At 38.7% G+C, this 13313-nt stretch overlaps 1 protein-coding gene across 2 annotated transcripts in view; it reads right to left on the reverse strand.

The window, feature by feature from the left end:
• MACROD2 (mono-ADP ribosylhydrolase 2) overlaps nucleotides 1-13313 on the reverse strand; it is a 902990-nt gene that overhangs the window by 701977 nt on the left and 187700 nt on the right. For both annotated transcript variants that reach the window (XM_032994762.2, XM_032994761.2), the window contains exon 4: nucleotides 7934-7963. In XM_032994762.2, the coding sequence (XP_032850653.2) occupies nucleotides 7934-7963 (30 nt within the window). The remainder of the gene's footprint in view (nucleotides 1-7933; nucleotides 7964-13313) is intronic.

A 13313-nucleotide genomic window follows, 5' to 3' on the forward strand; every position in this document is an offset into this window, starting at 1 on the left:
GGAAACCAACCGAATGGTGAATTTGCAAAAACTGTCTTCTGTAGACAGGCACTTATATACACTCAAACGTCTGACTTAATATATTCTTATTGTAGCACACAGTCACACGTGTCGCTCAGACTCTATTTTCACCCTGGGAGCTGTGCTCTTCACCTTCAGCTACAGGGGGAGAGTCTCAACAGAAGTATCCTGAGATGCCTGAGCAGCACCTTGGTAAATGAAAAAATAATTGTCTTTTCTGCATACAAGACATAGATGCGAGACATATATGTATTTGTCTACAAGTGAAAAAAGTGTTTAACATTTTTAGACCGTATTTCCAATTCACGTAACAAATACACCATGACTTAAACATCATGTTACATCTGTGGATTAGGGAAGGTTTGTGACTCTTATCCTGATTTGCAGCCCTGTCCCATAACATGAAACAAAAAGAAAAAAAGAAAGAAATACATTCCTTACATAACTGCCTGCCTTTTCAGCTTGGATTTTTATCAAGAGCACCTCAAATTTTCAATGAACATGAACTAACGGTCTTTCCCAGTCTAATAAAATTAATGCCTTTTTTTTTCTAAATTTTTTTATACACACACACAAACTAAGTCTGACTTTCTGAGAAGATTGAAAGATTCCATCAAAAATATATGTAGTGACATGCATAACTGTGTAAGTATATATACATGAAAGCCACATATACATATATATGGCAGAACATATGTATGCTCATTTTTCAGTTGTGGGTACCTAACACTGTAATTACCTCATAACGAAATTAAACAAAATGAGGATAGTCAGTGCGACAGTCTACCTGAGAAAGAAAAAGGCCTCACAATTAAGTGGGAGCTCAGAGTGTTGTAGACTCAGCACTCGGTAACTGATGAGTGAAAAATAAAACATCGCCTTCCAATGCCTAATTAAGTCAACAGAGCAGCAATATTAAAAGGCTGAGGACAGCAGTGAGTAAGTATGTCTGGACACACTAAATTTTAGATTATTTTCAAAAATAAACATAGTCATGTTCGTATACCACTGGCTGTAAGAGGAGCACCATTTTAAAGAATCACAGACTGAACATGTATTTTTAAAAAGTCATCGTTAGGGAAAGTCATTTATGTGCATCAACAACTATACGTACACATTTGAAACTTAACACCTGATCAGATACCTGTATCAGTTCCTGTAAATAGCAAAACATAATTATTTTTTTTTTCCAGTAACTGCTGGGAAAGTGTAATTAACAGGATACAATTAGGCAACAACTAAGAAACACTTACAGTCAATCCAGAGACTTCCTGTTTATGATTATTAACTATAAGAATGTACAAAATGACTGGAGAACCAAAGTTAGCACCCTATATAGCCAAAGAGCAAAATCTATAACGTATTTAACTAAAAATAAACAACAGCAAAAAAGAAACTAGAGCACACATTTGGAACACAATCATGGCAGTTTGGGTTAAGGGTCCTCTGCAATAAACTATGCTTATTTATTGATAGAGCTATCATCATTGTATCTCTAGATGCACTACAAAATCAGAAAACCCATTCATTTTAATTGAAGATGAGCTAAAACTCACATGAAAATATTCACTGCAAAAACAGAATGCAAAAAGCAAGCATACATACACAGACTGAAGAAGGAAAGAAAAAACATTTCAAGAATAACTGACCTGTAAAAAAAGGCATTGCTTACACAGGAAATTTCAATAAATTCTATAAAAGTGGTTGAATTACAAAGAAATCTATTTGCTTTGATCTGATACAACAAAAAGCTCATAAATAATAACAAGATTTTGGGCTGAACCAAATACCTTGAAAGGTTTACAGTCTACCCTGAGCTACTGGGCTACCAATAGAACTAGTATTACAGCTGTAGAGAAAGAAATACATAAATGCATAAATATTAAAATTTTATTTGGCTGATGTCCTGTCACAGTGGGGGAACTGGTGGATACAGCCCTCTCAAACCCACTCTATTTACAGAGATAAAAAAGAACAGCATGCAAATAGTAAAATGAGATAAAACACTTTAACAACCCTACAGAATTGCAGCAGCAATCTTCTAGCAGAAAGGGATTAATTAGCAACAAAGGCAAATGGCCATTTACCTTAAATTATCAGTTCATCTACATGAACATTATTCACTAGGAAAATCTTTGTACCTTCATAGCTATTATCTAGCTACCTAAGATATGATGAGGAAGTGTACAAAGCAACTGAAAGCTTTTGAAGCTCGTTGAAATCCCAGATGAAGCACATTTGTTCCATAAAGCCATTTGTTGCAAGCACACCCCAATCTGACAAATGCATTTGACATGATACAAGAGCATGCCAACAGACTGACATAAAAAAAATAGAAAATAATAATGCTTATTTTCTTGATGAAAGAATCCTGTCAGTGCTCCTTTCCCAAACTCTTTCTTCTCCTCTCAAGGGATATATTCAAGTTATGTGCACGTCACGCACAAATTTGAACTTTGGATTTAAACCTTTGCTTCACTTGCATTTAAATTATGTAAATATCAAGCCCAAGCCCTGTGAAATCCAAAACAGAGAGCATTTCATCCTGGTTGAGAATAAAACAGGCTTGTCCTCTTCCTGCTATACATTTTGAATGGGCTAGTGTAGGGCCAGTCTAATATTTAAAACATTCTCCTTTTACAGTGCTATGGGGTGCTTTGCAAGTTGCCTCATTCCTGCCTCCCATTTTCTCTTGCACAAAATTCACTTCTGAGTGTCATGACCATTCATTTGTCATGTAAGTTGATGTCAAGTTACCACTGAGACAGTGCAAAACCTCCTTTTTTTGGTAGAGATTTATCTACCAGAAGGTGGCTGGAAATAGTTAGTAGTGCTAATGTTAGTAGTATACAGCCATGAGAATAAACATTTTATCCCTGGCCAATGGGAGGGATGTCAAGAAAAGATATTTGTGTCAGCTGTTCCTTCTTGCCACTGCTGACTGGATAATCACTGGCTTTTTGAACCCATTAGCCTGCAATTAATTGACAAATAGACAGGGTGGCTGGCAAACACCAGTGACTTTGCAGCAGCACCCTACCAGCAGTTACCCTCTATTTCTACAGCAGCAGCAGCAGCAGCCAGCTACACACCTGCTACACACCGTGTTTGAAGACAAACAACTCCACCACCAGTTTGGACCCAGATGCTGAAACACTGGTACCCAGCAGTACTTCAGCTGCCCCAGACAAAGTGACATCCAACCCCACAGAACCTTTGCGTCCTATCTGCCAGATCCACGCCGGGACCTCAGAGAGGCCACTGAGCTGACATGGCACTAGATGCTGTTTTGAAAAACACGAGCTGCTCGTGTTTTGAAGTGGCATACCGACCCTTGCGCAAAGTCCATCTCCTGCATCACATGAGTTTGAGCTCAGGCTCAGCAAAAGACTCCGGCCACTGAACAGCTCATTTCCCTCCTGACAAACCCCTTTTTCCAGGATAGAAGTTAGTCTGTGGTAATTTCTTTCTAGCTGGGGAAAACACTTTTTTTGCCACTATTATAATCTGACACAGAAGGCGAACAAAGAAGGTAAGCAAATCCCACTTTCAAAATGGAGTCCACCCTGTAACGTACAGAGAAACCCAGTTCCCTACTGTGATCGTGAACACAATAAAGTTCTCCATGCCATAACAGTTGCTTAAAATGACATGCCTACAGACTGTATCTTGGCAGACTGGAGATGTAGGTCTGGTCTACATTTAAGATATGCTAACATGCTTATGGCTATATAGGAATTAATTTTTTCCATGCCAGCAAAAGCCCTAGAAAAGACATAATTACACTGGCCAAAAAAGAGAGAGACAGAGAGACGGAAAGAAACAGAAAAGTAGACAGATCTTTTGGGGCAACCAGATTAAACTGGGTCCAAACAATGTTTCAAAAAAACCCACGAATATAACCTATCTCTTTCTCAGAGTTTTTAAAGACAAAATCACCATTTTCAAATACAGAGCTGAAAAAAATTATGTCCATAACAGGACACATTAAGCAATGACGTCTATGTCTCCTCCCACAGCTCTAGCCATAGGGAGCAAAATCTTACAAGGAAAAAAAGAATTTAAAATCCCTTGCTTGCTATTTTAAATATACCCTCAATTTAAGGTCAGAGAAGGCAAGCCAATCCAGGAATCAGCATTCACCAAGAACTTGATTACAATCGGCAAATGAAGTAAAGGAAAAATGAACCCCAAGGAAAAGAACTTAAAACGAGGTGGGGACAGCGGGGCACAAAACCCACCAAAACCACACAGGATCTAAAACCGTAAGAGAGAGGAGAAATCTTAGCTCTTCTTCACTTTGCTTTAATGAAGGTCATGATATCACATACTTTCATTTCTTGACACAGCTATAAAAGAATGTAAAGAAAAAAATTGCCATGAAAAATAGGGCATTTTGATTTCTCAACAGCCAAAACTTCATGATACATTTTTAAAAGGGGTCACTTTTTCTCAAAATATTAAATGGTTTTTCCTCACTCCCTCCAAATGCAGGTAATTTTCTTAATAATTTTCACCTTTGCACTGTTGAACATAATGGGACAAATAATACATGATGCACAAATAAGTCATAATGTGCTGTGCAAGTTAATAGGAGCAGTGAGATGCTGGATGTGTGATAAATCTAGACCTGAAAGCGAAATATGCCTCCTAATTAAAAATCAATTATTAAAAACAGTAAAGAATGAAAAAGAAAAAAGGCTCGCTCACCAAACTCATAATGAAATCCTGGAAACTTTGGACTTACTTGAAAAGCAGAAAGAAACCTTCGACATCTATATTTAACTAAAGATTCTTCTAAGACTCTATTGTGGATTTTTCAATTTTATGATTAAACAGTTCTGTGAAAAATTGTTTCTGGTATCTTTTGTACTTTTATCTCTTCATTCCAACTGGTCACAAAAATGAATAGACAGCATTTAAATGGGGAATGCAAGAACAAATCATTACTCTGGCTCTGGGAAATCAAAGTACACGGATGCCCTGATGTGGCTCCAAGGTGACGCAGGGACGATAAGCAGCCACCCAGAAACACCAGCACCTAAACTTACAACCAAGTGCGTTGTTTACCGACAACATCACCCACTGGGTTCCTCAACAGTTCTCCTCCAGAAGATGGTTTTAACATACTTGTTGAGTAATTCACAAACATTAGATCAGGGTGTTCAGATAACTATTTTCAACTAATTTTTGTTCAATTCTGGGAAGATTTCAAAGACAGAACAGCTGAAAAGTAGCTCAAAATAACAAAACCTTTTGCGCGAGCTTGGACAAGTGGAAATTTCTGGTTTTCATTTTCTGTAAAACTAAGATACGTATTCGTACCCCCAGCAGTGACAGGGAGATTAAATTAGTAAGCGTTACTGAAGAGATCTGAATCCCATTATTGGAGAAACTACATTGGTATTATGCATTATCATCAATATTCAGCATCTGCAATCAAAAGAAGGCTTTGGTGTTTACGTATATAATAAAGTTTTAATAATTCACTAGCAATATTTCACGCAGAGTGCTGCCGCCACTTCTTTCTGGAAAAAAGAAAAAATATATCCAGAATTTAAAATCCTAAACCATTCAGTTGGAAATGAACTGATTTTGCCTACACAGAAAAGCACATTGCCAGTAACAAGTCATTTTTCCAAGGGGCAGGGGCTCTGGCCTTCACCTGCGTGCAGCAGGCAGGTGGGCCAGCCAGGGGTGCCTCCATCTTGTGCTCCCCTGAGCAAGCTCCAGCCTGCAGACCCTGCGCACCCTTCCCTTCTCTGAAAGGACGCAGCCGACACCCAAGGACGGAGCCACAGACACCCCATGGTGGCTGCCCTAACTCAGGAGTACTTCGGCAACAAAATTCTCAAGATTTTTCCTCAAAAGAATCAGGAAACCTAAGCGAGCGCACTCTGAGGGCACGTCAGCCCAGGGCAGCTCGTGGCACCTTCAGAGCACAAGCGCAGCCCCTCAACCATCAGCAGTCAAACTCTAAGCCATAGAATAGTCAATTTTGGTATTTTACCTGCATCACAAGCGAGGAGGTGTGCTGTCATCCTTCCACCGGAGACTGAAGGATCTGGGATTGTGTTTCGCAGCCACGGGGGCTGCAGGGAGACCTCCTCTGTGGGAGGCCATCAGGGCTGCCTGGTGCCACCCGCAGCCAGGTCCCCAAGGGACCCACTGCGCACCAAAACTCAACCCGCCACGGGAGCTTCCCAACGCCACCAAGGAAACTTATTTAAGAAATGGGGGCGAAAGCCCGAAAGGACACCAGGGCAGGAGGAGAGAGCGGAGATGCAAAAGAGATGGTGTAGCAGCCTTGCACGCTGCCATCACCTCAGCCTGTCCTAAGGGGGCAGGGCAGGATGTTTTTAATTGCAAATAAATTAGCTTGAATGGAACTTCCCCACTTTTAACACATAAAACGCAGGAAGAAGCCCAACTTGACCCATGGCGTGGGTTCATCCCATCTGCCACAGAAGGAGAGACACGTTTTCTAGGGCCATGCTGAACGGACATCAACTTTTGAAGTACGGTCCGGTCCAGCTGAATAAATACCACGGAAAGTCAATAGCCAAATCCTTTCAACAGCACCGCTCTGGGAACCTGATTGGAATTTGAACATTTGCATTGATTTATATTTTTTTTTTCCCGACGTTACCAGCTGGGCGCAAGCACTAGAGAGGAGGTACACGAATGGCTCCACAAGAACACGAATGGCTAGCCAAGGATTACCTTTTAAAGGATTATCTTTTAAACAAAGAAAAATTTGGTATACTGCAAACAACTAACTCAAATCAAAAGAAACCGATTAATCCAACAGGATTACCAGGTAAGGCTTCCCTTTACTTTAATGTCCAGACACACAGCTGAGAAACTTGAAGTTTTATTTAGACACCCGGGTGCTGTTGTCAAGCTCCTCTTCACGGTCCATGAATAAGGGCCGCCTATAGACTTAAGGCTGTTAAAACAAAAGCTTTGGCGACTTATCCTCAAGCTTCACAAGCAGCAGTGATCTTCTGTCTTTTTACAGAGCCCTCTCCTTTACCCTTGCATATGTAAGCTCTGATCATCAAGTCCTTTTAACTCCAGCCAGGAAGGAAGATTAGTCGCTGCCTGTACCACTCCTGCACTGTGAAATTTCCAGAACTGAGCTCTTTTACTTCCCTCTGGGAGGCAGGGGACGTCACAGAAAACGGAGATCAAGCTCTTCATGGGGTTTGTTTCCTGAATTGTTAACACTCATGTAAGCTTTTACGGCCACAGTACTACAGTATTACGAAAAGCAAAATAGCATCAATCTGCTAAAATAAAGCAGCATACATATATTTGGAAACAAAACACACTATATGCACTTGAGTATCTCTGTCTTACTAGTACACATGTTGGTAGCATCCCTTACATGCACCAAAGACTTATACTGAAATCTACTTGAGTATTCTGGCAAACAGAATGGGGCAAGCAACCGAGTCTAAAAAAATAAATAAATAAATAAATAAAAAGATAAAGCCTCGTTAATTTACTAAAATGACTTTTTACTGTGTTTTAATTATTTAACATTTCTTTTAAAACTGTTTATTTAACATGCATTTAAGGTTCCCTCGAAGTAAATTTAAAATCCTAAATACATAAACACAACATAACATAAGGCAGTTCAGTCCCTTCATGTTTCAGCCAGCCTCATATACAGGTCAGCCCTAGCCTAATCCAGAAGGGATATCTGATTCAGCAGCAGCCACAAACACTGGCTCTTGATGATATGAAATGTTATTGACTTTGGTGGGTTTTCCTGTCTAATAATTTTACATATCCATCTTTTGAACTCATCACATGCCATTTTATAAACAACTAAACACTACACTTGTGTCAGCACATATTTCACACTTATTTAAGAATAAATACACCATTAAAAGCAAAGACTCACCTCCTCCACCTCCAAGAAGGCTGGAATTAGCTGCAAGAAAACCAAAAAGAGAATCATTAGCATTAAGCTTCATAAAAATAGATGGAACCAAAACAGAAGATATTCCACATGATATTTTTCACTGTTTCAGTAACTTTGCTACTCCACTTATCCAAAAACATTTATTGCAAAAACAGTTATTTCTGTAAATTGTAATTGCAGTCTTTACCCTTGCACTACTTTGCAATATCTTTGAACGTATAAGCTAATAAATAAAACAGTAATACAATTATCAAAGCTAAAGCGTTGAACAAGTTATGAAATTACAGTCTTGAATTTACAATTCTATAAACCATATTCCTTTTTGATTCCCAAATGAAGTAAAACTTTTTCATTTAGAGAAACTTAAATAGACTTTGATGCAACTTTTGATTAGCTCTCCTTGTTTTCTATTACATGGAACCTTTGAGGATGATGATGAGAAACCTTGGCCCCATTGATATCAAAGGGTGTTTTACCATTGTATGCAATTAAGTTCGGATTTCACTCAGTATGCTTAATTGCCTCTGTACTGTAACCATCCAGCTATCCATGCCAGAAATGGATAAATCACTTATGGAAAGCAATTTTCAGAGCATGGTGATACAAGATGGTCTTTCAAATTAAGCTAGCAGAATTGAAGCCATTCCAAACATTTTCCTTTCACAGCCTGGACAAAAACAGAAGGATAGTCTAGGCTCCTCAGCCTGCCTTGAGTAAAGTATTTACCCTTTAGATGTGTGGGAAACAAATCCCTGTCATATCGTAATATAGATAAAACACAGTACAAAAGCAAGAGTATGAGATGGATGCAGGTACTTCATATTGTTTGTCAATGAGTAAAGGAAAAGCAAGACATCAAACCATTCCCTGCTCCAAGACAAGGGTAGATAGCAAGATACACAGAATAAATTACATATTTTCCAGTATCCAAACTTCCTACTGTTACATGTTATTGTTTCTATGATTTCCCTCTGCTTCCTAAATAGGAGACCGCAAATAGCAAATTCCCTGTTGTTTCTTTCCATCACTTTCTTGAGACTTTCACAAAAAAATCAAGTTACCTTTGTCTTCCACAACTCTTTTTCAGATATCCTCCAAACACATTTGACTTAACATCCACTTTCAGCTCAAACATTTGCAGCCAGCTTTCCCTGACGCTGCAGTGAAACTGTCTGCATCAAAAAGATAGATTTTCCACCAAAGTAGCATACCCAAGATCTCTAATTTTGAAAGTAACATATACCATTAATACTATTATCTTACAGTGACTCAGGTAGCTCTACAGTATACAAAATGCAATGCTCTCTAAAGAAATAAATATGCAGCTTCATATTCAGCATAGCTGACAAGATAAAATAAAAATAAACTGCTAACTACAGGGACAGTTATCAGTCCTAGGACTAGTTGCTCCTACTTTTAGTTACTCCTAGTTGAGTGAGTGAATTGTTGAGACCAAGACCTAGAAGGATGTTTTCGTGCATCTTTCTGATCCAAATCTGGTACTAATACTATACAAGATTAGATGGAAGAAAATGGGGCAAATCATCTTTGTTTCTAAAACAAAGCTATCTGTAGCCATTTTCAAAGAAGTGCCTGACTTCCTTTTTGCTGTCTGAATTCCTTCTTCGGATGCAACTCTGTAAACCAGCTGAAAAATATCCACTATTCCTTTTGGTTCAGATTTCCGACACATCACTGAGGTGAACTGGCTCATGGAGAGATACACATGTGGCAGAACAGTGCAGCTAGGAAACAGAAGATGTGGCACCACAGTTTGGAGAAGACAGTGCAAATCATCCCTTTTGGCTGTCACATACTACTATATTAACTCAAGCTCCTTAACTTTCATGTACCTACATCCCATGGATCAACTGCATTGCTAGGACATCACTGTCACAGCTACTTTGCCTTTACAAAGCACAACAAGACTGCTTTAGACTCTTGGCTACCCGCTATAAAGTGCTGGCATGGAACAAATCCTGCCATATATAAATTGCCTTTGGAAAAGATATAATGATAGCAATAATAAATGTGTACAGGCATATTGCAAAGAGTGGCACTGAACTTCAGTCTTTCTATATTTACCTGCTCTTGCTCTCACTGAAATTCACGATTAAAGAAAGACACAAATTAAAAACAGCCCCATGTGTTTTTACAGCAGCTTCCAAAGGCTGTTACCTGTAACAGGTAACATCACCTTCCCAGCAGTAAAATGAGTTTATCCAAGATAAAAGTCAGCATACGTCATATCAGAAGAAAATAAAAGTAACAAAGTGTCATCTACTGTCATGAGAATGCTATTCAAGCTTATTCTTTTTGGCACTGTAGAATACACCTACAATTACCATTCTAGTTCTTGATTTAGTCAAATTCTAGGGTTTCAGTTATTACGTTTGAGAGACTTGAAATACACAGCTAAGACCTGTTATACCTCACTGTAACCAAAGTTTCCACTGCTAAAACCCTTTTTTTCTCTGACACCCAGCCAACATCCCCATTGCAAACTTTCTTTCAATGGCTTCTCAGAGAATTATGATTCTCTCATTAAGTTTTCCTGACAATGTTCATCTTTCCAATACTTTCTAAAACTTGTTAATAACATATACTATAAGTCAGCGTCACACACTTCTCTATAGAAACAGCAAAAACAGTTCAAATAGATTTTTGGCTGCAATGCATCTACCACAGCTATTGAAATTGCAGTAATAATTCATAGGCACTTATTTTTTTAAAAAGAATTATGCTTGCATACTAGAATGAAAATCAAACTATTTTCCTATGATGCCAGGAAAAAAAAAAAAACATGACTGAATTATATTCCCAGTATCCTTTCCAGAAAGATAATGTGTCACTCAAAAAGCAAGAACTATTTTCAGATTTTTCAGACTGTACCTGAAAGGTTCAATAAATTATATCTCTCTTTCCATCTTTGGGAAATCCTTACCATTAAAGAAGTAACTTGTCACCTAGCACCTAACTATTACTTTTTCCCAACCAGAGCTGAGGGTTTTCACCTGGATTCAGAGGGGAGGTTGGCACAGCCCCATGGCTGTCATCACACCATATGATGTTGGAGCAAGCAGGGCCTCTCTTCTCGGTCCCTCAGTGTTAATCTACAGCTGCATTTTGTCCATCAGTGCTCCCAGATGATCGGGTCCCACAAAGCACTTTGCCAGGGGCTCCTGCTGTAGAGGTTCAGCTGTGGGTAGGTCTGAGCAACCAGCAGTGGGACCCTGGGAGCTTTCAACCTCCCAACGTGATGCAGACCAAATTGCCCCCCAGCTTGCACCATGACGCTGTGTGCACGCACAGCTCCCCCCCCCCAACTCACTGCATGACCAGCCTTAGGTAGCACACGTTACAACATCTGTAGACAGCTAGTAAATCCATCTGGACTAACCTCTTGTCCTTATTTCTCTATTCCAGAGCTGCACAAGATTCTCAAGTCACAGGAGACTTGGGGTGGGAGGAAAGAGAAAGACTGAATTGCTACCAAGTTACCAAGGCAAAGAACCGTAAAAGAAAACAAACAAGCGTAAGAGGGGCTCATAAGAAATGTGAGGTAAAGCCTTCTTGCACCTCATTTCATTCCCCATGTTACCCTTTCAAGTCGACTTGCCCAACCTTTCTAAAATTGCCTCCTTACAAACTACAGCCTACAGTAGATCCCTGGGCATTAATTCTGAAAATCCACTCACAATGAAAACCTTTAAATACTATTTTAATATGTACTCATTTATACTAAGAGGAGTGATGACACAGAGTGGTCAGGCAGCCAGCAGAATATGTACCTCCTTGTCAGACTGAAATATAACAGACATTGAAAAAGCCCCATCCAAAACAACTCACTTGGCAATGGCGCGCAAAAAGCAGCAGAGGTGAAAGCTCATCTAATATTAAATATTTTTGCCTGTACCAGTGACACAGGCTGCAATAAAAAAATAATAGTAATTAAAAAAAAAAAAAAAAGTTGTATTTGGGACCAGTTGCTCTGATGTATTTTAAATAGCAGCTCCAGGATAAGACAAACCATAGCACAGGAGACGCTACGCGTTGCCACTGCTTTAAAAGGGGTCTTGAGCTCTGCATGTTGAGAGACAGATCTCACCTTCACAGTCTGCCTCAGTACAGCAAACAGAAATATATCTAGAAGATATATTTATATATATATAGATATATCTAGATATATCTAGTAAGATGGCTCTCGGCCCTTTAGTTCTAGATTTCTTTTTATTACATTAGAAGCATTAGCAGTAAAAAGTGTTTCTACAAAGTTCAGGCTCATATCTAAGAAAAAATCCACCCTAAAAAAAAAATCCACTTAAAAGAAAAAACAGTCTCTAATCACCGAGTATAATGATTTAGCCCTTAATGAGATGTTTATGACCCCAGATTCAACCAGAAATTCCGTATTTCAAATGACTTGGCACCTCAGAGGACTAGACTTTTATGCTTTTTAAATAGAGTAGCAGCACCAAGACAGCGCTACTAAACAAACTCCATGAATGTTGATCTGGTCTACCCAGAAAATCCCACTCTTGCTCTAAGAAACAAAATTCCTTCCAAAACACTTCTGTGGGGAGAGAGGAAAAAGGCAAATAAAAGAAAAGAAAAAGAAAAGACCTGGAAGGGAAGAATTTAAAGTAAGCTTAGTTTCTCATTATGGAATACCCACAATGAAATCTCACGTTGCTAAAATGTACAAATTTGAATAATGAATATACCAGCATATTTGACAAATAAGAACTGGACATGAATGTTTTAAATCTCAGCCTTCTTAATGAGTTAAGTCATATAGCTTTCCAACACTTTTCTGACTGAATAAGCAGACCAGAAACTCTGGCACAGGTCTTAACATTTTCCTCGGTGTTCTCTTTACAACAACGTCCTTGCCAAGAAGTAGGATTATTTGAAATTTTGTGGTAAGCAAATGAATGCTGAAGAAGTTCACCTCAAATGAAACTGAGAATCTTTCTGCGCTGTAAGCCAAAAAGTATAAGAAGTGAAAAAGGATGTATGGGTTGCTTAAACAGACATTTGCAGGCACATAATTATTTTTTTCTGCTGTCAATTCTGTGAAATTTAGAAAATAGAAAAGATATGAATATCAATTTTTGCGATGTCTCTGGAGATAACATGCTTTTAGCTCTGTTAACAACATAGCTGAATAACTCTGGTTATTTTTTGTTGGCGTATCCTCATCTGACAACATTTTAAAAACGTAAATTCTTCTGGGAGCATGTCTTTGTCAAGTATTAATGGCACTAGTAACTTAAATTGACATCTATGTCATGCAGCCATGCATCTGTCAGTATAATAAAAATATACTTTTAAAAGATTACTTGATATTGTCTGAATT

The sequence above is a fragment of the Tyto alba genome, unplaced genomic scaffold (assembly GCF_018691265.1).
Source record: "Tyto alba isolate M040663 unplaced genomic scaffold, T.alba_DEE_v4.0 Super-Scaffold_16, whole genome shotgun sequence".
Lineage (NCBI taxonomy): Eukaryota > Metazoa > Chordata > Aves > Strigiformes > Tytonidae > Tyto > Tyto alba.